The sequence below is a fragment of the Balaenoptera physalus genome (assembly GCF_965194825.1).
Source record: "Balaenoptera physalus genome assembly, contig: SUPER_7_unloc_4, whole genome shotgun sequence".
Lineage (NCBI taxonomy): Eukaryota > Metazoa > Chordata > Mammalia > Artiodactyla > Balaenopteridae > Balaenoptera > Balaenoptera physalus.
In genome coordinates, this window is record NW_028126531.1 from 407,227 (window position 1) to 434,691 (window position 27,465).

Sequence of the window (27,465 nt, forward strand, 5' to 3'; positions counted from 1 at the left end):
TATATAACCAAAAATATTGTTATTATACATAATTTTGATTATCTACAGCTCTGCCAAAAGCATAAACATTTTTATAAGATGGATATATACCAAGTTCTTGATGGTGGCTATCTTTCTCATTGTTGGTGAGAGGTGTAAAATGGGACAACCCTTACGGAAAACAATATGAAGTTTCCTCAAAAAATTAAAAATATAACTACCATGTGATCCAGCAGTCCCACTTCTGGGTATGTATCCAAAAGAATTCAAGGCAGGATCTCAAAGAGATATTTGCACACCCGCATTCGTCGTAGCATTATCCAAAATACCCAAGACGTGAAGAAACCCAAATGTCCATCAACAGATGAAGGGATAACGGGGTCTATAAACACAAGGAAATATTTCCTTCCTTGAAATAAAAGGAAACCATGTCTCATGCTACAACATGGATAAACCTCTAAGACATTATGCTAAGTGAAATAAGCCACTCATCAAAGGACATATCATAGCCACTCACATGAAGTAGCTACAGTAGTTAAAATCATAGAAACATACAAAGGTGATTGTCAAGATCTCAGGGAGGAGGAGGGAGAATTAGGGAGTCTCTGCTGTCCCAACCCCCGCCTGGGTCCTGGGGAAGGAATCAGAACTCAGAACCGGGAGAAGAGGCTTTGGCCAGCAGGGAAGGGGGGGGGTGAGGCCGAGGACGGGTCCACAAAGGATCAGAGCATCTGAGTGCATTAGGAGGAAGGGGCTTCAGAGGTGGGCCAGCACAGGCCATGACGGGGGCTAAGCAGGCTGCGAGGGGGGGCAGTTCAGGGAAACAGCAGGGGTCTGCTCCCTGCCCCTCATTGTTTGCTTGTCTCACCCTTATGAGCGGGTCATTTCCCCTGCTCTGATGATTCAAAGTCTCTGCCGGCAACCGCAGGACGGTGACTGAGGCCTCCACACTCCTCAGCATGGATCCCAGCTCCCACCCAGATCTGGGGCCACAGACACCTCTCCCCCACCCCTGCTGCCCCTGTGAGCAAGCTGTTCTTGTGAAACTCGGTCATAGTTTGTCAGGAGGAACTGTTTTCTATGGGAATACAAATCAGTGTTGATACCGATACACACACATGTCCAGCCATGGGTGGAAAGGGAAGGGACAGTAGTTCTGGGGTGTCTTTGCACAGCCCTAGGCCCCTAAGGCCAGTCCCCACAGCCACAGCCAGATGGGTCCTCCTCCCTCAGCTGAACGAGATGCTGCTGCACAGAAATCCCACAAGTTCCACAAAGGGGCCCAACTGTCGTTTCCCTTAGACACACCTGTAACAGGTGCCCCATGAATTTCCCCGCGCCCATTCCCCTCGTTGCATCCTCACTGGGATTAAGAGGTAGCTGCCTCAACCACTCTCCACATTGCAACAATCCCAGTGGGACTAGAGAACGCTCCCGCTATGACGAGGCAGACAGTCCTGTCCCCATGGCCAAGACTTTTCCTGTCTGGTCAGGCCACCCACACAGGAAACCCTGGAGGAGCGGAGGGTCACCCCAGCGCCATCGCCTGGCCACTTCAGGGAAGCAGAGAGCAGCTCCATAAAGACAAGGGCCGTCTCCAGGCTCCGTCCTAGAAACTGGTTAGTGTCCAGAGGGCTGAGAGGCACAAAAGCAGCCCTCCCTCCCCAGACGGTTCAGGGATGCAGAAGATGCTACAGATGCCCCAGAAGGCCCCTAGCCAAGCAGGCTTTAGAGAAGGGGATGATGAGGGGGTCCCTGGGGAAAGTGAGAGCTGTGCGTTCCCAGGGGCAGCCTGAGGAGTCCTTGTCTATGTGGAGGAAAGGTTTGGCCACCTGTAGATCCATAGCTCCTGTGACCTCCCTCACCCTTCCTTCCTCTCAGGATCGCTCTCTGTGGAGCAGCTCCACACGAAGAAGATGACAGTGGCCTGAGAGCATTTCCCACCAAAACTATCTTTATTCACCATTTTCATACATCACTCTGAAGGTCCTGCCCACACCCACCTCCCCCACCTCCCTAACCCCCCACATCCTCCAGGATCAGCACTGGGGTGAGGAGGAGCCCCTAGGCTCCCCTGGGGGCCGCCCTGGGGGGCTCGCCCTGGAGGGCCGGCCCGGCTGTTCCCTACTGGCTGCAGAGCTTCCTCTTCTTCTTCCTCCTCTTCCCTGTGACAAACGGGTCACGCTTTCTCTTTCTCGGCTGTGAGGGGCGAGCCAGCCCCAGAGCCAAGGCTGGCCTCGCAGAGACCCCGTGGCCAGCCCCAGGGATGGGCAGCTTCTCAGCAGCGGCTGGGCGCCCACACAGAGCCCGCTTCCTCGACTTGGGAACGGCTGGTGGAGCTGGGCTGGGGCCTCTTCTCTGAGGGGAGGGGGCCTGGGGAGCACTCTGGGCCCCCCAACCTCCAGGGGAGGCCAGGCCTGAGGCAGGGGCAGGTGTCTGGGACAGCCCGCAAGGCGGCAGGCTCTGCGGAGAGGCAAAGAGGAAGGCCAGGCTGGGGATCGCCTTCTCGTCCTCACTGGACGCGTCCCTGGGCCCTCGGGCCTCCGGAACAGGAGACGCCTCTCTGAGAACAGACGCATCCCTGGGTCCCAGTAGAGGGCCAGTGCGCCTTTGACCCTGGGGAGGGGAGGGCCGTCCGGCCCGGAATGAAGAGACCTCCTGACGTCCTCGAGAGGGAACAAAGACTTTGGGCCCGAACGGGCCAGTGTCTGTTCTGATGGGCCTATGAAGAGCCTCAACATCAGTCTCTGGTGGGCAGGCTTCATCACTGACCCCTACATGGCGGTCTTGGTCGTGCCTCTGGGCACCTTGGCCAGCGTGGGACTCAGATGGACTTGAGCCCATTCCGGGTGCACTGTGGCTCGGGGCTGCCGGCCCACCTTCGTCCTCTTTCAAGTCCAGGAGTTGTTTCTGCACCAGCTGGTAGGAGGGAGGAGGACAGTGACAGCTCCACGCGCACGTGTGAGAGGAGGAGCACTGGGCAGTGGGACAATGGCCCTGGGGGGGAGGAGGGGACGGGGGACCCCAGGACTAGACTCCAAATACAGACACGGTGGCATTCCTGCCATCCTCCTGCACCTTATTCCCAGCTGTGTGTCCTTCCCTCCGCTCCCGGCTCCCCATCCTCTCCTTCCTATCACCCTGCGCTGCACCCACCCCAGAGAGGGCCCTTCCCCATGCCAGGCCTCCGAGGCAGGAAAGGGATGGACAGAGCCATGTGGGCCTCCTGTTCTGGGGCCCTACCTCTCCCCTGCTCACTGGGGTCCCTCCGTGCCCTGGTCTTCCTGGGTGTCCCTTATCTCCCCTGTTCTCCCTGCGATCCCTCCCTCCTCTGGCTCCCCTGGGCCACCTGGTTTCCCCTGTCCCCTGGATCACCTGGGGTCCCCCCTCCCCTGGAGTCCCCTGGCTCCCTAAGTGTCCCTCTCCCTCCCCTGGCTCACTTCTTCAGGGGTGAGTCCTTCCTCCTGCTTCAGCTCCTCAGCAAGGGCCAAGAGATCCAGCTGTGGGTCTGGGGAAAACAATTCTGCCAGGAATCGAGGGTGAATGACTGCCTCCACCTCGGACAGAAAGAAGAGGCTGTGAGCATCCTTGGCCAGGAGTGGCCTGTGACACAAGAAGACCAGGAGGGAAAGTGAAAAGCAGAGACCCCCCCCCAACTCTCCTCCACAAGGCGGGGATGGTCAGCACACACACACACACACACACACACACACATGCACATACACAGTCACACACAAAAGAGCACATATACAGATGCACATACACAGACACACAAAGGCATACACACAAACACAAACATATACACACATACATCTGCGTAAACCTCCCCTAACACCGGGCTCAGGAACAAGGAGCTGAGCTTAAGTCCCATCGGCCTGAGCAGAACGCAGATCTTGGGTGCTGAGAGTTCCATGCCCTGGCATCTTGTAGACCGCAGGCTCCAGGCCCAGCCTACCTTGGTGACAGAGTCTTCCCGGGAACGCAGCTCGTCAATGTAGCTCAAGAGACACGGGTCCAAGTAGGTGTCGTCCTCTTCCTGCTTCAGCTCATTTCCGTCCTTTCCACACTCTGCATGTGACTTGCCTCTGGCTGAGTGGACGGGCCCCACCAGCGCCTCCATCCTGTCCACATACTCCCTCACAGTCTCATGGGGAATCTCCTTGGGCGCCTTGGGCACCGGGGTCCGCTGGGATCTGTGTGGCTTCGGGTGCGAGGGCTCGGCCCTGGGGCCGGACATCCTGGGAGCACAGGCTGAGGCAGAGCAGGAGGAAGGGAAGGAAGGTGAGGGACTCCCGGTCCACCTCCTGACCACCGAGCGCACGTTGGTGAGGGCATTGTTTGGGGGACGTTGATGTGGGTGTGGGAGGGGTCAGGACCATCTGAAGCCTCATGCACAGTTGGAGAGGGGAGGTTAGGGGGTCATCTAAGAGAGTCACAAGTAAGGAAGTGGGGAACCTCCAATTTTCTAGTGGTCTCCCCATCAAGCCCACTTGTTAGGCAGACTTAGTGTGGGGTCCTTTGACAGGGAGGTGTGAGAGGAGTAACAAAACTGACCAAGTCAATACCCCGTAGTGACAAAGGGCAGCTGAGACCCCACCCCCCCACCCCCCGCCTCGGTGGCTGTTTTGGTTGAAAGACCAATGCCCCTGTCTTGAAAGAAAAGGATCCACATGGGGACGGTGGCCAACCCTAGGCCCCTGTTACCTGTGCCTTCAGCTCCAGTGGGAACCTGGGTGCCTGGCTGAAGGCTCACTTTCGGGGCTGCGGGCCCCCGAGGATCCAGCTTCGGTGGGGCTGGAGGAGGGAGGTCCTGCGCGCACTGCATCCACTGCAAATGCTGAATGTGCATCTCCTCCTCGGCCACAAATTCCATGAACCTGGGGGGTGACGGAGGCAAAGGCCACCCTGAGAAAAAGGCCTGGGTTCTGGAGCCCAACAAAGGCAGCCAAGAATGAGGCACTGGGACAGGATGTGCCTTGGGGCCGTCAAGGCCCTGTGAGGTGCTGTCCACAGCAGAGAGCTGCTCCTGGAAGTGATAACAAGATCTGGGACACTTCCTGCCTCACCAGCACTGGAAGGCATTCAACAGCATAGACCCAGGTCGCTGAATTGAACCAGGTCAACGGGACACATGGCTGACCCAGGGGGCACCCTCCTCATGCCCCCGTCCCCGTCCAGAACCACATGAAGGGCTGACAGCCAGAGGCTGGAACAGGCATGTGTTCCCCACAGGGGTCCCTGACCGAATCCAGGACACTGAGCTAGGACTGAGAGTCCTGCAACATAGACCTGGAGACAGGGCCCAGGAGAGGCTGGACGATGTGGATGCTGAGCTTAGACGAGAGGCCTTCCCTTCCTCTGAGAGGCGCTCGTTTGTTTGCTTTTGTTTCTTAAACCAAGGGGATTACCATGGAGCAAACACTGGAAGGGCCGGAGACCCTTGGGCCGACGACAGCTGGCTTCCCCAGCCTCTTCAGGGATGCCAGGGTACCCACTCAGGGCACTTTTCATGAGGAGAGGTGGTCCCAACTCTATGTTAGTGGCCGCCAGCCACCCACCACTAAGGAAGCAGCAGGCTGGCGGGTGGAGCTCTTTCCCCGGCCCAGCCCATATGGCCGGAGTGGGACCCCTACTGGACTCACAGTTTCACCCTGCCCCGTCCTGAGACCTTCATGTCAAGGCAAGGGTAGGTCAAAATCAGGGGAGGGCAGAGCTCCTGGTGGAGGAAGGACAGAAGTCTCAAACTCTCAAGGTGAGGGATGGGTTTCTGGAGGACAGTAGGGCCACTGGGCTGCGGGGCCCCTGTGCTGGGTGACAGCCCTTCTCCTCTGTCCTCTCTGATGCGCACCCCCACGGCCAGACCCTGCCCTCACCCACTCGCCTCACCCTCCACGCAGCCCCTGGGCCCAGGACGCTGACTCACTTTTCCGCCCTGTCGTAGTAGATCATCCGGTCAAGGTTGCTCAAGCGCCGCCATTCCTGCACGGCCCTCCGCAGTCCCTCCTCCAGCAGCACGGTGGGATTCAGGCGGGCCACGGATCGAAGCACTGGGCTGTAAGCCCTCGGGGTCAGTCTCCGGGCCCAGCCCAGCCCCCACCTGCCTGACCCCACCCGCCCAAGTGGACCACACATCACTCAACCCAGAATGACTGAGCAACAGGAGGGTGAGAGGCGGGCGTCTGGGAGGGCAAAGACAAGCCTTCCCGGCCACTGCTGTCACCGCCTCACACTCACTCAAGGATGACCATCCACTCCCAGGCTAGAGCTGGGACATTGTGCCTTGGGGAGCTCTTTTCCTCCTCAAGGCTGCATTTTCATCATAAAAATCACCATCATCAATGAGGCATGGCATGTGCCAAGCCATCTGCTCACACTTCATAGATTAGCCCAAGGACTCTTCGGCACAGTCCTCTGAGTGAAGTGTAATTGTCCCCTTTTTACCAGGGACCGCAGGTTTAGGATGGAAATGCCTGCCAGGCTCACAACTCTAGTGGGAGAGAGCCCACGCCCTTAGGAGAGCTCTACCATCACCCTGTTCCTAGTGGAATTCTCCACAACGAAGTGGAGGCATGCATAAAGCGCTCTCCTGGGCCCCGCGCTCCTCCCGCTCCTCTGAAGTGACCTCCACTGGTCATGGACAGTCAAGTCCTGTATGAAGGACACGGCACCACAGGAGAGTGCGGCATCCACTCCATGGCTCCTCCCCTTACACCACGACCCTCTGTGACTGCAAGTCTGCAGTCCATATTACCATGAGGATCATGGAAGAGCAAGCTGGCCAGACTCACAGGGTGGTGGGGCCAGTTGAGATAGGGCACATTTCAGTCCTGATGTCACGGACTGGCAGGCCCACCCATGTGACCGACAATGTGCCCTCTCATAGCATGGACATCGCCCTCACACCTTCCTTCCAGTATCCCTAGAAACCTAACGTGCGAGTCCATCCCCAGTTCCTCTTTATCTAAAAGCTCCCATAAGCTCAGGACCCCCTGAGCGTTCACTCACATGAGAAAGCAGGAAAAAGCTTCTGCATCAGGACTCAGGCGAAAGTGTCTCCGGGCCAGGGGCTTGAAGCGCTGCCAACGGCGGAAGTTACTGTACTCTCTCTGGGGGTTAGAGGAGCCATCCTGCAAGGCGTTGGACTGGTTGGTGGCCAGGCGGCCCTCCCTGGAAGTGCCATGTGGCCATGGCCCAGAGTTCACTGGGCGAACGATAGGGGCCAGCTGGGCAGCTGGTGGTGGAGCTTGAGGAGGAAAGCCTGGGGTCCAGCCTCCCTTGCCAGCCTGACGTCCTCGACAGGGAACAAAGTCTCTGAGCACTGTTCGGATGGGCCTATGGAGAGCCTCAACATCAATCTCTGGTGGGCAGGCTTCATCACTGACCCCTACATGGCGGTCTTGGTCGTGCCTCTGGGCATCTTGGCCGGCGTGGGACTCAGATGGACTTGAGCCCATTCCGGGTGCACTGTGGCTCGGGGCTGCCGGCCCACCTTCCTCCTCTTTCACGTCCAGGAGTTGTTTCTGCACCAGCTGGTAGGAGGGAGGAGGACAGTGACAGCTCCACGCGCACGTGTGAGAGGAGGAGCACTGGGCAGTGGGACAATGGCCCTGGGGGGGAGGAGGGGACGGGGGACCCCAGGACTAGACTCCAAATACAGACACGGTGGCATTCCTGCCATCCTCCTGCACCTTATTCCCAGCTGTGTGTCCTTCCCTCCGCTCCCGGCTCCCCATCCTCTCCTTCCTATCACCCTGCGCTGCACCCACCCCAGAGAGGGCCCTTCCCCATGCCAGGCCTCCGAGGCAGGGAAGGGATGGACAGAGCCATGTGGGCCTCCTGTTCTGGGGCCCTACCTCTCCCCTGCTCACTGGGGTCCCTCCGTGCCCTGGTCTTCCTGGGTGTCCCTTGTCTCCCCTGTTCTCCCTGCGATCCCTCCCTCCTCTGGCTCCCCTGGGCCACCTGGTTTCCCCTGTCCCCTGGATCACCTGGGGTCCCCCCTCCCCTGGAGTCCCCTGGCTCCCTAAGTGTCCCTCTCCCTCCCCTGGCTCACTTCTTCAGGGCTGAGTCCTTCCTCCTGCTTCAGCTCCTCAGCAAGGGCCAAGAGATCCAGCTGTGGGTCTGGGGAAAACAATTCTGCCAGGAATCGAGGGTGAATGACTGCCTCCACCTCGGACAGAAAGAAGAGGTTATGAGCATCCTTGGCCAGGAGTGGCCTGTGACACAAGAAGACCAGGAGGGAAAGTGAAAAGCAGAGACCCCCCCCCCAACTCTCCTCCACAAGGCGGGGATGGTCAGCACACACACACACACACACGCACATACACAGTCACACACAAAAGGGCACATATACAGATGCACATACACAGACACACAAAGGCATACACACAAACACAAACATATACACACATACATCTGCGTAAACCTCCCCTAACACCGGGCTCAGGAACAAGGAGCTGAGCTTAAGTCCCATCGGCCTGAGCAGAACGCAGATCTTGGGTGCTGAGAGTTCCATGCCCTGGCATCTTGTAGACCGCAGGCTCCAGGCCCAGCCTACCTTGGTGACAGAGTCTTCCCGGGAACGCAGCTCGTCAATGTAGCTCAAGAGACACGGGTCCAAGTAGGTGTCGTCCTCTTCCTGCTTCAGCTCATTTCCGTCCTTTCCACACTCTGCATGTGACTTGCCTCTGGCTGAGTGGACGGGCCCCACCAGCGCCTCCATCCTGTCCACATACTCCCTCACAGTCTCATGGGGAATCTCCTTGGGCGCCTTGGGCACCGGGGTCCGCTGGGATCTGTGTGGCTTCGGGTACGAGGGCTCGGCCCTGGGGCCGGACATCCTGGGAGCACAGGCTGAGGCAGAGCAGGAGGAAGGGAAGGAAGGTGAGGGACTCCCGGTCCACCTCCTGACCACCGAGCGCACGTTGGTGAGGGCATTGTTTGGGGGACGTTGATGTGGGTGTGGGAGGGGTCAGGACCATCTGAAGCCTCATGCACAGTTGGAGAGGGGAGGTTAGGGGGTCATCTAAGAGAGTCACAAGTAAGGAAGTGGGGAACCTCCAATTTTCTAGTGGTCTCCCCATCAAGCCCACTTGTTAGGCAGACTTAGTGTGGGGTCCTTTGACAGGGAGGTGTGAGAGGAGTAACAAAACTGACCAAGTCAATACCCCGTAGTGACAAAGGGCAGCTGAGACCCCACCCCCCAACCCCCGCCTCGGTGGCTGTTTTGGTTGAAAGACCAATGCCCCTGTCTTGAAAGAAAAGGATCCACATGGGGACGGTGGCCAACCCTAGTCCCCTGTTACCTGTGCCTTCAGCTCCAGTGGGAACCTGGGTGCCTGGCTGAAGGTGCACTTTCGGGGCTGGGGGCCCCCCGAGGATCCAGCTTCGGTGGGGCTGGAGGAGGCAGGTCCTGCGCGCACTGCATGCACTGCAAATGCTGAATGTGCATCTCCTCCTCGGCCGCAAATTCCATGAACCTGGGGGGTGACGGAGGCACAGGCCACCCTGAGAAAAAGGCCTGGGTTCTGGAGCCCAACAAAGGCAGCCAAGAATGAGGCACTGGGACAGGATGTGCCTTGGGGCCGTCAAGGCCCTGTGAGGTGCTGTCCACAGCAGAGAGCTGCTCCTGGAAGTGATAACAAGATCTGGGGACCCTTCCTGCCTCACCAGCACTGGAAGGCATTCAACAGCATAGACCCAGGTCGCTGAATTGAACCAGGTCAACGGGACACATGGCTGACCCCAGGGGGCAACCTCCTCATGCCCCCGTCCCCATCCAGAACCACATGAAGGGCTGACAGCCAGAGGCTGGAACAGGCCATGTGCTCCCCACAGGGGTCCTTGCCCCGAATCCAGGACCCTGGGCTAGGACTGAGCCTCCTGGAACATAGACCTGGAGACAGGGCCCAGGAGAGGCTGGACGATGTGGATGCTGAGCTTAGATGAGAGGCCTTCCCTTCCTCTGAGAGGCGCTCGTTTGTTTGCTTTTGTTTCTTAAACCAAGGGATTACCATGGAGCAAACACTGGAAGGGCCGGAGACCCTTGGGCCGACGACAGCTGGCTTCCCCAGCCTCTTCAGGGATGCCAGGGTACCCACTCAGGGCACTTTTCATGAGGAGAGGTGGTCCCAAATCTATGTTAGTGGCCGCCAGCCACCCACCACTAAGGAAGCAGCAGGCTGGCGGGTGGAGCTCTTTCCCCGGCCCAGCCCATATGGCCGGAGTTGGACCCCTACTGGACTCACAGCTTCACCCTGCCCCGTCCTGAGACCTTCATGTCAAAGCAAGGGTAGGTCAAAATCAGGGGAGGGCAGAGCTCCTGGTGGAGGAAGGACAGAAGTCTCAAACTCTCAAGGTGAGGGAGGGGTTTCTGGGGGACAGTAGGGCCCCTGGGCTGCGGGGCCCCTGTGCTGGGTGACAGCCCTTCTCCTCTGTCCTCTCTGATGAGCACCCCCACGGCCAGACCCTGCCCTCACCCACTCGCCTCACCCTCCACGCAGCCCCTGGGCCCAGGACTCTGACTCACTTTTCCGCCCTGTCGTAGTAGATCATCCGGTCAAGGTTGCTCAAGCGCCGCCATTCCTGCATGGCCCTCCGCAGTCCCTCCTCCAGCAGCACGGTGGGATTCAGGCGGGCCACGGATCGAAGCACTGGGCTGTAAGCACTCGGGGTCAGTCTCCCGGCCCAGCCCAGCCCCCACCTGCCTGACCCCACCCGCCCATGTGGACCACACATCACTCAACCCAGAATGACTGAGCAACAGGAGGGTGAGAGGCGGGCGTCTGGGAGGGCAAAGACAAGCCTTCCCGGCCACTGCTGTCACCGCCTCACACTCACTCAAGGACGACCATCCACTCCCAGACTAGAGCTGGGACATTGTGCCTTGGGGAGCTCTTTTCCTCCTCAAGGCTGCATTTTCATCATAAAAATCACCATCATCAATGAGGCATGGCATGTGCCATGCAATCTGCTAACACTTCATAGATTAGCCCAAGGACTCTTCGGCACAGTCCTCTGAGTGAAGTGTAATTGTCCCCTTTTTACCAGGGACCGGAGGTTTAGGATGGAAATGCCTGCCAGGCTCACAACTCTAGTGGGAGAGAGCCCACGCCCTTAGGAGAGCTCTACCATCACCCTGTTCCTAGTGGAATTCTCCACAACGAAGTGGAGGCATGCATAAAGCGCTCTCCTGGGCCCCGCGCTCCTCTCCCTCCTCTGAAGTGACCTCCCCTGGCCATGTACACTCAAGTCCTGTATGAAGGACACGGCACCACAGGAGAGTGCGGCATCCACTCCTTGGCTCCTCACCTTACACCACAACCCTCTCTGACTGCAAGTCTTCAGTCCATATTACCATGAGAATCATGGAAGAGCAAGCTGGCCAGACTCACAGGGTGGTGGGGCCCGTTGAGATAGGGAACATTTCAGTCCTGATATCACGGACTGGCAGGCCCACCCATGTGACCGACAATGTGCCCTCTCATAGCATGGACATCGCCCTCACACCTTCCTTCTAGTATCCCTAGAAACCTAACGTGCGAGTCCATCCCCAGTTCCTCTTTATCTAAAAGCTCCCATAAGCTCAGGACCCCCTGAGCATTCACTCACATGAGAAAGCAGGAAAAAGCTTCTGCATCAGGACTCAGGCGAAAGTGTCTCCGGGCCAGGGGCTTGAAGCGCTGCCAATGGCGGAAGTTACTGTACTCTCTCTGGGGGTTAGAGGAGCCATCTTGCGAGGCGTTGGACTGGTTGGTGGCCAGGCGGCCCTCCCTGGAAGTGCCATGTGGCCATGGCCCAGAGTTCACTGGGCGAATGATAGGGGCCAGGTGGGCAGCTGGTGGTGGAGCGTGAGGAGGAAAGCCTGGGGTCCAGCCTCCCTTGCCAGCCTGACGTCCTCGACAGGGAACAAAGACTCTGAGCACGAACGGGCCAGTGTCTGTTCGGATGGGCCTATGAAGAGCCTCAACATCAATCTCTGGTGGGCAGGCTTCATCACTGACCCCTAGATGGCGGTCTTGGTCGTGCCTCTGGGCATCTTGGCCGGCGTGGGACTCAGATGGACTTGAGCCCATTCCGGGTGCACTGTGGCTCGGGGCTCCCGGCCCACCTTCGTCCTCTTTCAAGTCCAGGAGTTGTTTCTGCACCAGCTGGTAGGAGGGAGGAGGACCGTGACGGCTCCACGCGCACGAGTGAGAGGAGGAGCACTGGGCAGTGGGACAATGGCCCTGGGGGGGAGGAGGGGACGGGTGACCCCAGGACTAGACTCCAAATACAGACACGGTGGCATTCCTGCCATCCTCCTGCACCTTATTCCCAGCTGTGTGTCCTTCCCTCCGCTCCCGGCTCCCCATCCTCTCCTTCCTATCACCTTGCGCTGCACCCACCCCAGAGAGGGCCCTTCCCCATGCCAGGCCTCCGAGGCAGGGAAGGGATGGACAGAGCCATGTGGGCCTCCTGTTCTGGGGCTCTACCTCTCCCCTGCTCACTGGGGTCCCTCCGTGCCCTGGCCTTCCTGGGTGTCCCTTGTCTCCCCTGTTCTACCTGCGATCCCCCCCTCCTCTGGTTCCCCTGGGCCACCTGGTTTCCCCTGTCCCCTGGATCACCTGGGGTCCCCCCTCCCCTGGAGTCCCCTGGCTCCCTAAGTGTCCCTCTCCCTCCCCTGGCTCACTTCTTCAGGGCTGAGTCCTTCCTCCTGCTTCAGCTCCTCAGCAAGGGCCAAGAGATCCAGCTGTGGGTCTGGGGAAAACAATTCTGCCAGGAATCGAGGTTGAATGATTTTCTCCACCTCGGACAGAAAGAAGAGGCTGTGAGCATCCTTGGCCAGGAGTGGCCTGTGACACAAGAAGACCAGGAGGGAAAGTGAAAAGCAGAGACCCACCCCCACTCTCCTCCACAAGGCGGGGATGGTCAGCACACACACACACACTCACACATGCACATACGCAGTCACACACAAAAGAGCACATATACAGATGCACATACACAGACACACAAAGGCATACACACAGACACAAACATATACACACATACATCTGCGTAAACCTCCCCTAACACCGGGCTCAGGAACAAGGAGCTGAGCTTAAGTCCCATCGGCCTGAGCAGAACCCAGATCTTGGGTGCTGAGAGTTCCATGCCCTGGCATCTTGTAGACCCCAGGCTCCAGGCCCAGCCTACCTTGGTGACAGAGTCTTCCCGGGAACGCAGCTCGTCAATGTAGCTCAAGAGACACGGGTCCAAGTAGGTGTCGTCCTCTTCCTGCTTCAGCTCATTTCCGTCCTTTCCACATTCTGCATGTGACTTGCCTCTGGCTGAGTGGACGGTCCCCACCAGCGCCTCCATCCTGTCCACATACTCCCTCACAGTCTCAGGGGGAATCTCCTTGGGCGCCTTGGGCTCCGGGGTCCGCTGGGATCTGTGTGGCTTCGGGTGCGAGGGCTGGGCCCTGGGGCCGGACATCCTGGGAGCACAGGCTGAGGCAGAGCAGGAGGAAGGGAAGGAAGGTGAGGGACTCCCGGTCCACCTCCTGACCACCGAGCGCACGTTGGTGAGGGCATTGTTTGGGGGACGTTGATGTGGGTGTGGGAGGGGTCAGGACCATCTGAAGCCTCATGCACAGTTGGAGAGGGGAGGTTAGGGGGTCATCTAAGAGAGTCACAAGTAAGGAAGTGGGGAACCTCCAATTTTCTAGGGGTCTCCCCATCAAGCCCACTTCTTAGGCAGACTTCGTGTGGGGTCCTTTGACAGGGAGGTGTGAGAGGAGTTACAAAACTGACCAAGTCAATACCCCGTAGTGACAAAGGGCAGCTGAGACCCCACCTCCCCACACCCCGCCTCGGTGGCTGTTTTGGTTGAAAGACCAATGCCCCTGTCTTGAAAGAAAAGGATCCACATGGGGACGGTGGCCAACCCTAGGCCCCTGTTACCTGTGCCTTCAGCTCCAGTGGGAACCTGGGTGCCTGGCTGAAGGTGCACTTTCGGGGCTGGGGGCCCCCGAGGATCCAGCTTCGGTGGGGCTGGAGGAGGCAGGTCCTGCGCGCACTGCATGCACTGCAAATGCTGAATGTGCATCTCCTCCTCGGCCGCAAATTCCATGAACCTGGGGGGTGACGGAGGCACAGGCCACCCTGAGAAAAAGGCCTCGGTTCTGGAGCCCAACAAAGGCAGCCAAGAATGAGGCACTGGGACAGGATGTGCCTTGGGGCCGTCAAGGCCCTGTGAGGTGCTGTCCACAGCAGAGAGCTGCTCCTGGAAGTGATAACAAGATCTGGGACCCTTCCTGCCTCACCAGCACTGGAGGGCATTCAACAGCATAGACCCAGGTCGCTGAATTGAACCAGGTCAACGGGACACATGGCTGACCCAGGGGGCACCCTCCTCATGCCCCCGTCCCCATCCAGAACCACATGAAGGGCTGACAGCCAGAGGCTGGAACAGGCATGTGTTCCCCACAGGGGTCCTTGCCCGAATCCAGGACCCTGGGCTAGGACTGAGAGTCCTGCAACATAGACCTGGAGACAGGGCCCAGGAGAGGCTGGACGATGTGGATGCTGAGCTTAGAGGAGAGGCCTTCCCTTCCTCTGAGAGGCGCTCGTTTGTTTGCTTTTGTTTCTTAAACCAAGGGGATTACCATGGAGCAAACACTGGAAGGGCCGGAGACCCTTGGGCCGACGACAGCTGGCTTCCCCAGCCTCTTCAAGGATGCCAGGGTACTCACTCAGGGCACTTTTCATGAGGAGAGGTGGTCCCAAATCTATGTTAGTGGCCGCCAGCCACCCACCACTAAGGAAGCAGCAGGCTGGCGGGTGGAGCTCTTTCCCCGGCCCAGCCCATATGGCCGGAGTGGGACCCCTACTGGACTCACAGCTTCACCCTGCCCCGTCCTGAGACCTTCATGTCAAGGCAAGGGTAGGTCAAAATCAGGGGAGGGCAGAGCTCCTGGTGGAGGAAGGACAGAAGTCTCAAACTCTCAAGGTGAGGGAGGGGTTTCTGGAGGACAGTAGGGCCCCTGGGCTGCGGGGCCCCTGTGCTGGGTGACAGCCCTTCTCCTCTGTCCTCTCTGATGCGCACCCCCACGGCCAGACCCTGCCCTCACCCACTCGCCTCACCCTCCACGCAGCCCCTGGGCCCAGGACTCTGACTCACTTTTCCGCCCTGTCGTAGTAGATCATCCGGTCAAGGTTGCTCAAGCGCCGCCATTCCTGCATGGCCCTCCGCAGTCCCTCCTCCAGCAGCACGGTGGGATTCAGGCGGGCCACGGATCGAAGCACTGGGCTGTAAGCACTCGGGGTCAGTCTCCCGGCCCAGCCCAGCCCCCACCTGCCTGACCCCACCCGCCCATGTGGACCACACATCACTCAACCCAGAATGACTGAGCAACAGGAGGGTGAGAGGCGGGCGTCTGGGAGGGCAAAGACAAGCCTTCCCGGCCACTGCTGTCACCGCCTCACACTCACTCAAGGACGACCATCCACTCCCAGACTAGAGCTGGGACATTGTGCCTTGGGGAGCTCTTTTCCTCCTCAAGGCTGCATTTTCATCATAAAAATCACCATCATCAATGAGGCATGGCATGTGCCATGCAATCTGCTAACACTTCATAGATTAGCCCAAGGACTCTTCGGCACAGTCCTCTGAGTGAAGTGTAATTGTCCCCTTTCTACCAGGGACCGGAGGTTTAGGATGGAAATGCCTGCCAGGCTCACAACTCTAGTGGGAGAGAGCCCACGCCCTTAGGAGAGCTCTACCATCACCCTGTTCCTAGTGGAATTCTCCACAACGAAGTGGAGGCATGCATAAAGCGCTCTCCTGGGCCCCGTGCTCCTCCCCCTCCTCTGAAGTGACCTCCCCTGGCCATGTACACTCAAGTCCTGTATGAAGGACACGGCACCACAGGAGAGTGCGGCATCCACTCCTTGGCTCCTCACCTTACACCACGACCCTCTCTGACTGCAAGTCTTCAGTCCATATTACCATGAGAATCATGGAAGAGCAAGCTGGCCAGACTCACAGGGTGGTGGGGCCCGTTGAGATAGGGAACATTTCAGTCCTGATGTCACGGACTGGCAGGCCCACCCATGTGACCGACAATGTGCCCTCTCATAGCATGGACATCGCCCTCACACCTTCCTTCCAGTAGCCCTAGAAACCTAACGTGCGAGTCCATCCCCAGTTCCTCTTTATCTAAAAGCTCCCATAAGCTCAGGACCCCCTGAGCGTTCACTCACATGAGAAAGCAGGAAAAAGCTTCTGCATCAGGACTCAGGCGAAAGTGTCTCCGGGCCAGGGGCTTGAAGCGCTGCCAATGGCGGAAGTTACTGTACTCTCTCGGGGTTAGAGGAGCCATCCTGCGAGGCGTTGGACTGGTTGGTGGCCAGGCGGCCCTCCCTGGAAGTGCCATGTGGCCATGGCCCAGAGTTCACTGGGCGAATGATAGGGGCCAGCTGGGCAGCTGGTGGTGGAGCTTGAGGAGGAAAGCCTGGGGTCCAGCCTCCCTTGCCAGCCTGTCGTCCTCGACAGGGAACAAAGACTCTGAGCACGAACGGGCCAGTGTCTGTTCGGATGGGCCTATGAAGAGCCTCAACATCAATCTCTGGTGGGCAGGCTTCATCACTGACCCCTCGATGGCGGTCTTGATCGTGCCTCTGGGCATCTTGGCCGGCGTGGGACTCAGATGGACTTGAGCCCATTCCGGGTGCACTGTGGCTCGGGGCTGCCGGCCCACCTTCGTCCTCTTTCAAGTCCAGGAGTTGTTTCTGCACCAGCTGGTAGGAGGGAGGAGGACAGTGACGGCTCCATGCGCACGTGTGAGAGGAGGAGCACTGGGCAGTGGGACAATGGCCCTGGGGGGGAGGAGGGGACGGGTGACCCCAGGACTAGACTCCAAATACAGACACGGTGGCATTCCTGCCATCCTCCTGCACCTTATTCCCAGCTGTGTGTCCTTCCCTCCGCTCCCGGCTCCCCATCCTCTCCTTCCTATCACCCTGCGCTGCACCCACCCCAGAGAGGGCCCTTCCCCATGCCAGGCCTCCGAGGCAGGGAAGGGATGGACAGAGCCATGTGGGCCTCCTGTTCTGGGGCCCTACCTCTCCCCTGTTCACTGGGGTCCCTCCGTGCCCTGGTCTTCCTGGGTGTCCCTTGTCTCCCCTGTTCTCCCTGCGATCCCTCCCTCCGCTGGCTCCCCTGGGCCACCTGGTTTCCCCTGTCCCCTGGATCACCTGGGGTCCCCCCTCCCCTGGAGTCCCCTGGCTCCCTAAGTGTCCCTCTCCCTCCCCTGGCTCACTTCTTCAGGGCTGAGTCCTTCCTCCTGCTTCAGCTCCTCAGCAAGGGCCAAGAGATCCAGCTGTGGGTCTGGGGAAAACAATTCTGCCAGGAATCGAGGGTGAATGACTGCCTCCACCTCGGACAGAAAGAAGAGGCTGTGAGCATCCTTGGCCAGGAGTGGCCTGTGACACAAGAAGACCAGGAGGGAAAGTGAAAAGCAGAGACCCACCCCCACTCTCCTCCACAAGGCGGGGATGGTCAGCACACACACACACACACACACACACACACACACACACACACACACACAAACATGCACATACACAGTCACACACAAAAGAGCACATATAGAGATGCACATACACAGACACACAAAGGCATACACACAGACACAAACATATACACACATACATCTGCGTAAACCTCCCCTAACACCGGGCTCAGGAACAAGGAGCTGAGCTTAAGTCCCATCGGCCTGAGCAGAACCCAGATCTTGGGTGCTGAGAGTTCCATGCCCTGGCATCTTGTAGACCCCAGGCTCCAGGCCCAGCCTACCTTGGTGACAGAGTCTTCCCGGGAACGCAGCTCGTCAATGTAGCTCAAGAGACACGGGTCCAAGTAGGTGTCGTCCTCTTCCTGCTTCAGCTCATTTCCGTCCTTTCCACATTCTGCATATGACTTGCCTCTGGCTGAGTGGACGGTCCCCACCAGCGCCTCCATCCTGTCCACATACTCCCTCACAGTCTCAGGGGGAATCTCCTTGGGCGCCTTGGGCTCCGGGGTCCGCTGGGATCTGTGTGGCTTCGGGTGCGAGGGCTGGGCCCTGGGGCCGGACATCCTGGGAGCACAGGCTGAGGCAGAGCAGGAGGAAGGGAAGGAAGGTGAGGGACTCCCGGTCCACCTCCTGACCACCGAGCGCACGTTGGTGAGGGCATTGTTTGGGGGACGTTGATGTGGGTGTGGGAGGGGTCAGGACCATCTGAAGCCTCATGCACAGTTGGAGAGGGGAGGTTAGGGGGTCATCTAAGAGAGTCACAAGTAAGGAAGTGGGGAACCTCCAATTTTCTAGGGGTCTCCCCATCAAGCCCACTTCTTAGGCAGACTTCGTGTGGGGTCCTTTGACAGGGAGGTGTGAGAGGAGTTACAAAACTGACCAAGTCAATACCCCGTAGTGACAAAGGGCAGCTGAGACCCCACCTCCCCACACCCCGCCTCGGTGGCTGTTTTGGTTGAAAGACCAATGCCCCTGTCTTGAAAGAAAAGGATCCACATGGGGACGGTGGCCAACCCTAGGCCCCTGTTACCTGTGCCTTCAGCTCCAGTGGGAACCTGGGTGCCTGGCTGAAGGTGCACTTTCGGGGCTGGGGGCCCCCGAGGATCCAGCTTCGGTGGGGCTGGAGGAGGCAGGTCCTGCGCGCACTGCATGCACTGCAAATGCTGAATGTGCATCTCCTCCTCGGCCGCAAATTCCATGAACCTGGGGGGTGACGGAGGCACAGGCCACCCTGAGAAAAAGGCCTCGGTTCTGGAGCCCAACAAAGGCAGCCAAGAATGAGGCACTGGGACAGGATGTGCCTTGGGGCCGTCAAGGCCCTGTGAGGTGCTGTCCACAGCAGAGAGCTGCTCCTGGAAGTGATAACAAGATCTGGGACCCTTCCTGCCTCACCAGCACTGGAGGGCATTCAACAGCATAGACCCAGGTCGCTGAATTGAACCAGGTCAACGGGACACATGGCTGACCCAGGGGGCACCCTCCTCATGCCCCCGTCCCCATCCAGAACCACATGAAGGGCTGACAGCCAGAGGCTGGAACAGGCATGTGTTCCCCACAGGGGTCCGTGCCCGAATCCAGGACCCTGGGCTAGGACTGAGAGTCCTGCAACATAGACCTGGAGACAGGGCCCAGGAGAGGCTGGACGATGTGGATGCTGAGCTTAGAGGAGAGGCCTTCCCTTCCTCTGAGAGGCGCTCGTTTGTTTGCTTTTGTTTCTTAAACCAAGGGGATTACCATGGAGCAAACACTGGAAGGGCCGGAGACCCTTGGGCCGACGACAGCTGGCTTCCCCAGCCTCTTCAGGGACGCCAGGGTACCCACTCAGGGCACTTTTCATGAGGAGAGGTGGTCCCAAATCTATGTTAGTGGCCGCCAGCCACCCACCACTAAGGAAGCAGCAGGCTGGCGGGTGGAGCTCTTTCCCCGGCCCAGCCCATATGGCCGGAGTGGGACCCCTACTGGACTCACAGCTTCACCCTGCCCCGTCCTGAGACCTTCATGTCAAGGCAAGGGTAGGTCAAAATCAGGGGAGGGCAGAGCTCCTGGTGGAGGAAGGACAGAAGTCTCAAACTCTCAAGGTGAGGGAGGGGTTTCTGGGGGACAGTAGGGCCCCTGGGCTGCGGGGCCCCTGTGCTGGGTGACAGCCCTTCTCCTCTGTCCTCTCTGATGAGCACCGCCACGGCCAGACCCTGCCCTCACCCACTCGCCTCACCCTCCACGCAGCCCCTGGGCCCAGGACGCTGACTCACTTTTCCGCCCTGTCGTAGTAGATCATCCGGTCAAGGTTGCTCAAGCGCCGCCATTCCTGCACGGCCCTCCGCAGTCCCTCCTCCAGCAGCACGGTGGGATTCAGGCGGGCCACGGATCGAAGCACTGGGCTGTAAGCCCTCGGGGTCAGTCTCCCGGCCCAGCCCAGCCCCCACCTGCCTGACCCCACCCGCCCATGTGGACCACACATCACTCAACCCAGAATGACTGAGCAACAGGAGGGTGAGAGGCGGGCGTCTGGGAGGGCAAAGACAAGCCTTCCCGGCCACTGCTGTCACCGCCTCACACTCACTCAAGGACGACCATCCACTCCCAGACTAGAGCTGGGACATTGTGCCTTGGGGAGCTCTTTTCCTCCTCAAGGCTGCATTTTCATCATAAAAATCACCATCATCAATGAGGCATGGCATGTGCCATGCAATCTGCTAACACTTCATAGATTAGCCCAAGGACTCTTCGGCACAGTCCTCTGAGTGAAGTGTAATTGTCCCCTTTTTACCAGGGACCGGAGGTTTAGGATGGAAATGCCTGCCAGGCTCACAACTCTAGTGGGAGAGAGCCCACGCCCTTAGGAGAGCTCTACCATCACCCTGTTCCTAGTGGAATTCTCCACAACGAAGTGGAGGCATGCATAAAGCGCTCTCCTGGGCCCCGTGCTCCTCCCCCTCCTCTGAAGTGACCTCCCCTGGCCATGTACACTCAAGTCCTGTATGAAGGACACGGCACCACAGGAGAGTGCGGCATCCACTCCTTGGCTCCTCACCTTACACCACGACCCTCTCTGACTGCAAGTCTTCAGTCCATATTACCATGAGAATCATGGAAGAGCAAGCTGGCCAGACTCACAGGGTGGTGGGGCCCGTTGAGATAGGGAACATTTCAGTCCTGATGTCACGGACTGGCAGGCCCACCCATGTGACCGACAATGTGCTCTCTCATAGCATGGACATCGCCCTCACACCTTCCTTCCAGTAGCCCTAGAAACCTAACGTGCGAGTCCATCCCCAGTTCCTCTTTATCTAAAAGCTCCCATAAGCTCAGGACCCCCTGAGCGTTCACTCACATGAGAAAGCAGGAAAAAGCTTCTGCATCAGGACTCAGGCGAAAGTGTCTCCGGGCCAGGGGCTTGAAGCGCTGCCAATGGCGGAAGTTACTGTACTCTCTCTGGGGGTTAGAGGAGCCATCCTGCGAGGCGTTGGACTGGTTGGTGGCCAGGCGGCCCTCCCTGGAAGTGCCATGTGGCCATGGCCCAGAGTTCACTGGGCGAATGATAGGGGCCAGCTGGGCAGCTGGTGGTGGAGCTTGAGGAGGAAAGCCTGGGGTCCAGCCTCCCTTGCCAGCCTGTCGTCCTCGACAGGGAACAAAGACTCTGAGCACGAACGGGCCAGTGTCTGTTCGGATGGGCCTATGAAGAGCCTCAACATCAATCTCTGGTGGGCAGGCTTCATCACTGACCCCTCGATGGCGGTCTTGGTCGTGCCTCTGGGCACCTTGGACAGCGTGGGACTCAGATGGACTAGAGCCCATTCCGGGTGCACTGTGGCTCGGGGCTGCCGGCCCACCTTCGTCCTCTTTCAAGACCAGGAGTTGTTTCTGCACCAGCTGGTAGGAGGGAGGAGGACAGTGACGGCTCCACGCGCACGTGTGAGAGGAGGAGCACTGGGCAGTGGGACAATGGCCCTGGGGGGGAGGAGGGGACGGGTGACCCCAGGACTAGACTCCAAATACAGACACGGTGGCATTCCTGCCATCCTCCTGCACCTTATTCCCAGCTGTGTGTCCTTCCCTCCGCTCCCGGCTCCCCATCCTCTCCTTCCTATCACCCTGCGCTGCACCCACCCCAGAGAGGGCCCTTCCCCATGCCAGGCCTCCGAGGCAGGGAAGGGATGGACAGAGCCATGTGGGCCTCCTGTTCTGGGGCCCTACCTCTCCCCTGCTCACTGGGGTCCCTCCGTGCCCTGGTCTTCCTGGGTGTCCCTTGTCTCCCCTGTTCTACCTGCAATCCCTCCCTCCGCTGGCTCCCCTGGGCCACCTGGTTTCCCCTGTCCCCTGGATCACCTGGGGTCCCCCCTCCCCTGGAGTCCCCTGGCTCCCTAAGTGTCCCTCTCCCTCCCCTGGCTCACTTCTTCAGGGCTGAGTCCTTCCTCCTGCTTCAGCTCCTCAGCATGGGCCAAGAGATCCAGCTGTGGGTCTGGGGAAAACAATTCTGCCAGGAATCGAGGGTGAATGACTGCCTCCACCTCGGACAGAAAGAAGAGGCTGTGAGCATCCTTGGCCAGGAGTGGCCTGTGACACAAGAAGACCAGGAGGGAAAGTGAAAAGCAGAGACCCACCCCCACTCTCCTCCACAAGGCGGGGATGGTCAGCACACACACACACACACACACACACACACACACAAACATGCACATACACAGTCACACACAAAAGAGCACATATACAGATGCACATACACAGACACACAAAGGCATACACACAGACACAAACATATACACACATACATCTGCGTAAACCTCCCCTAACACCGGGCTCAGGAACAAGGAGCTGAGCTTAAGTCCCATCGGCCTGAGCAGAACCCAGATCTTGGGTGCTGAGAGTTCCATGCCCTGGCATCTTGTAGACCCCAGGCTCCAGGCCCAGCCTACCTTGGTGACAGAGTCTTCCCGGGAACGCAGCTCGTCAATGTAGCTCAAGAGACACGGGTCCAAGTAGGTGTCGTCCTCTTCCTGCTTCAGCTCATTTCCGTCCTTTCCACATTCTGCATGTGACTTGCCTCTGGCTGAGTGGACGGTCCCCACCAGCGCCTCCATCCTGTCCACATACTCCCTCACAGTCTCAGGGGGAATCTCCTTGGGCGCCTTGGGCTCCGGGGTCCGCTGGGATCTGTGTGGCTTCGGGTGCGAGGGCTGGGCCCTGGGGCCGGACATCCTGGGAGCACAGGCTGAGGCAGAGCAGGAGGAAGGGAAGGAAGGTGAGGGACTCCCGGTCCACCTCCTGACCACCGAGCGCACGTTGGTGAGGGCATTGTTTGGGGGACGTTGATGTGGGTGTGGGAGGGGTCAGGACCATCTGAAGCCTCATGCACAGTTGGAGAGGGGAGGTTAGGGGGTCATCTAAGAGAGTCACAAGTAAGGAAGTGGGGAACCTCCAATTTTCTAGGGGTCTCCCCATCAAGCCCACTTCTTAGGCAGACTTCGTGTGGGGTCCTTTGACAGGGAGGTGTGAGAGGAGTTACAAAACTGACCAAGTCAATACCCCGTAGTGACAAAGGGCAGCTGAGACCCCACCTCCCCACACCCCGCCTCGGTGGCTGTTTTGGTTGAAAGACCAATGCCCCTGTCTTGAAAGAAAAGGATCCACATGGGGACGGTGGCCAACCCTAGGCCCCTGTTACCTGTGCCTTCAGCTCCAGTGGGAACCTGGGTGCCTGGCTGAAGGTGCACTTTCGGGGCTGGGGGCCCCCGAGGATCCAGCTTCGGTGGGGCTGGAGGAGGCAGGTCCTGCGCGCACTGCATGCACTGCAAATGCTGAATGTGCATCTCCTCCTCGGCCGCAAATTCCATGAACCTGGGGGGTGACGGAGGCACAGGCCACCCTGAGAAAAAGGCCTGGGTTCTGGAGCCCAACAAAGGCAGCCAAGAATGAGGCACTGGGACAGGATGTGCCTTGGGGCCGTCAAGGCCCTGTGAGGTGCTGTCCACAGCAGAGAGCTGCTCCTGGAAGTGATAACAAGATCTGGGACCCTTCCTGCCTCACCAGCACTGGAGGGCATTCAACAGCATAGACCCAGGTCGCTGAATTGAACCAGGTCAACGGGACACATGGCTGACCCAGGGGGCACCCTCCTCATGCCCCCTCCCCATCCAGAACCACATGAAGGGCTGACAGCCAGAGGCTGGAACAGGCATGTGTTCCCCACAGGGGCCCTTGCCCGAATCCAGGACCCTGGGTAGGACTGAGAGTCCTGCAACATAGACCTGGAGACAGGGCCCAGGAGAGGCTGGACGATGTGGATGCTGAGCTTAGAGGAGAGGCCTTCCCTTCCTCTGAGAGGCGCTCGTTTGTTTGCTTTTGTTTCTTAAACCAAGGGGATTACCATGGAGCAAACACTGGAAGGGCCGGAGACCCTTGGGCCGACGACAGCTGGCTTCCCCAGCCTCTTCAGGGATGCTAGGGTACCCACTCAGGGCACTTTTCATGAGGAGAGGTGGTCCCAAATCCATGTTAGTGGCCGCCAGCCACCCACCACTAAGGAAGCAGCAGGCTGGCGGGTGGAGCTCTTTCCCCGGCCCAGCCCATATGGCCGGAGTGGGACCCCTACTGGACTCACAGCTTCACCCTGCCCCGTCCTGAGACCTTCATGTCAAGGCAAGGGTAGGTCAAAATCAGGGGAGGGCAGAGCTCCTGGTGGAGGAAGGACAGAAGTCTCAAACTCTCAAGGTGAGGGAGGGGTTTCTGGAGGACAGTAGGGCCCCTGGGCTGCGGGGCCCCTGTGCTGGGTGACAGCCCTTCTCCTCTGTCCTCTCTGATGAGCACCGCCACGGCCAGACCCTGCCCTCACCCACTCGCCTCACCCTCCACGCAGCCCCTGGGCCCAGGACGCTGACTCACTTTTCCGCCCTGTCGTAGTAGATCATCCGGTCAAGGTTGCTCAAGCGCCGCCATTCCTGCACGGCCCTCCGCAGTCCCTCCTCCAGCAGCACGGTGGGATTCAGACGGTCCACGGATCGAAGCACTGAGCTGTAAGCCCTCGGGGTCAGTCTCCCGGCCCAGCCCAGCCCCCACCTGCCTGACCCCACCCGCCCATGTGGACCACACATCACTCAACCCAGAATGACTGAGCAACAGGAGGGTGAGAGGCGGGCGTCTGGGAGGGCAAAGACAAGCCTTCCCGGCCACTGCTGTCACCGCCTCACACTCACTCAAGGACGACCACCCACTCCCAGGCTAGAGCTGGGACATTGTGCCTTGGGGAGCTCTTTTCCTCCTCAAGGCTGCATTTTCATCAGAAAAATCATCATCATCAATGAGGCGTGGCATGTGCCAAGCAATCTGCTAACACTTCATAGATTAGCCCAAGGACTCTTCGGCACAGTCCTCTGAGTGAAGTGTAATTGTCCCCTTTTTACGAGGGTCCGGAGGTTTAGGATGGAAAGGCTTGCCAGGCTCACAACTCTAGTGGGAGAGAGCCCACGCCCTTAGGAGAGCTCTACCATCACCCTGTTCCTAGTGGAATTCTCCACAACGAAGTGGAGGCATGCATAAAGCGCTCTCCTGGGCCCCGTGCTCCTCCCCCTCCTCTGAAGTGACCTCCCCTGGCCATGTACACTCAAGTCCTGTATGAAGGACACGGCACCACAGGAGAGTGCGGCATCCACTCCTTGGCTCCTCACCTTACACCACGACCCTCTCTGACTGCAAGTCTTCAGTCCATATTACCATGAGAATCATGGAAGAGCAAGCTGGCCAGACTCACAGGGTGGTGGGGCCCGTTGAGATAGGGCACATTTCAGTCCTGATATCACGGACTGGCAGGCCCACCCATGTGACCGACAATGTGCCCTCTCATAGCATGGACATCGCCCTCACACCTTCCTTCCAGTAGCCCTAGAAACCTAACGTGCGAGTCCATCCCCAGTTCCTCTTTATCTAAAAGCTCCCATAAGCTCAGGACCCCCTGAGCGTTCACTCACATGAGAAAGCAGGAAAAAGCTTCTGCATCAGGACTCAGGCGAAGGTGTCTCCGGGCCAGGGGCTTGATGTGCTGCCTACGTACGAAGTTACTGTACTCGCTCTGGGTGTTAGAGGAGCCATCCTGCGAGGCGTTGGACTGGTTGGTGGCCAGGCGGCCCTCCCTGGAAGTGCCATGTGGCCATGGCCCAGACTTCACTGGGCGAATGATAGGGGCCAGCTGGGCAGCTGGTGGTGGAGCTTGAGGAGGAAAGCCTGGGGTCCAGCCTCCCTTGCCAGCCTGACTTCCTCCAACAGCTGGAGCAGTCACAACGGTCCCCATCACAGGGGTTGCTAAGAATACGGGTGCAGGACATTCAGCACTCCTGCTAAGGGCCCCTGGAGCGCTCCAGTTGAGGAGGGCCTGAGCAACGACAAAGGTCTGAGTCTGGGGGGCCTCCACTGTCCTCCCTTTTGACCTGACTTGGACAGTGAGGTTGCAAGCCCCAGGGGCACTGGGGCCACGGCCACCATTAGCCACCAAAGGCGTCCTGGTGAAAGCTGGCAGCAGCAGGCTGCTGCCAGGAGGGAATGCTGGGGTGATGGGACGTGGCAGGTGCTGCTGCCAGGGTGGCCGGTGCTGGGCGCCAGGAATGGGTGGAGGGAAGGGCACTGCCGTGAAAGTAGACAAGGAGGCACCGGGGTTCATGGTCACATCCGTTCCCAGCACTGGACATCCTGTTGAGGCAAAGGAAAGGAGTGAATGGAGGAGGAGAATGGGCAAGTGGGACTGAGGCTTTCTGTGGCATCAGAGTGTAAATCTCCACAGGTGAGGGACACTTGGCAAGGGAAACTGTGCAGCGTGCAATTGTCTTCAAGTGATTTTCATGCCCTGACCTCCAGTTGAGAATTATTCCACTGGTGACCCCGCGCCCATCCACCAAGGTCCCTGACCCCTGTCTGCCGAGAAGAAATCGCCTCAGCAAGCACTGACTTGGAGAGCCTCCCTAAGGCACCCCCTGGCACCTAAGCCTCACAGGCTGTCTCCTAAGACCTGGAACTGGGTGGACATCCGCTCTGTGAGAAATGCCCCTCAGCCGGCGTACTAGCAGGTAGGGACCTTCTCCAAGGTAAGTTCTAGGCACCCAAAGGCCCTTTGTGGACAGGTATTGTGTAAAATATTAGGGCCCCACCTCCTCCTCAGTCCTCCTTTTCCTGATGCTCAGTATAAATCCCCTCTTTCTTTCCTAGCCTCACAAAACAAAACAAAATGCTGGAAAATATCTCTCTAATGGAATCCCGATACAAACCCATAACATTGGCCCAGAATGCACCTGCCTCTCAGAACAACCCACAGCAGACACGTAACATGGGCCACGTCCTGCCACCCCCTCCCCAGTGCCCAGAGTCACTGTCATCACTCAGGAGTTCTGTTCCTAGGAGGCGGGGGTGGGGGTGGTGGTGTGTGAGAGGTAGGCACGTGTCCCTTAGATTCTGTCATTTCACAGCCAGTGATGGCTGCAGAGGATTAAACAAGGGCCAGGGAATTGTCATGTTACATTGGTCATGGGAGTACAGACCGCCTGTGGTCCTTCCCCTTCCAGCTCCCAATAACGGAAAGAAAATCTGAGAAGCAGGCATAAGCCAGTTGCCATGGCGATCAAATTGTCTGGAACACATCCCTGTTCAGGAGAACAAGGTACACAAAACGGTGCACCTAATTAATCAGAACAGGTGTCATAGGACGTGTAATAATAACACAGAAGATCTTCTTTCTGCCCCTTCCCCCTTTAAAAGAGGAAGCAGCCTTCACACACATTCCACCCGAAACAACCCCACTCCACATCTGTCCCCTGTCCATGAAGGAGTGACAGGAAATATGAACAAACTCTTCCTCTCAAGGCAGCCTGAGGGTCCACCATGAGATACTGGATGAGATGAAGTAAGTCTGAAGAACTGCGATTCCACAAAAGGAAGAACAATTCAGAACAACTCAGGGACCTGAGCCCTCT

At 58.6% G+C, this 27,465-nt stretch overlaps 1 protein-coding gene across 1 annotated transcript; it reads right to left on the minus strand.

The window, feature by feature from the left end:
- Nucleotides 1-2,103: 2,103 nt before the first annotated feature.
- Nucleotides 2,104-26,767, minus strand: LOC309665298 (NUT family member 2G-like; the record flags this gene model as incomplete). Its single annotated transcript, XM_082478936.1, has 7 exons — nt 2,104-2,898; nt 3,420-3,536; nt 3,935-3,979; nt 5,929-6,031; nt 6,985-7,262; nt 25,755-26,191; nt 26,764-26,767. 7 exons carry the CDS (start codon nt 26,765-26,767, stop codon nt 2,104-2,106), a joined length of 1,779 nt encoding a protein of 592 aa, XP_082335062.1.
- Nucleotides 26,768-27,465: the final 698 nt, after the last annotated feature.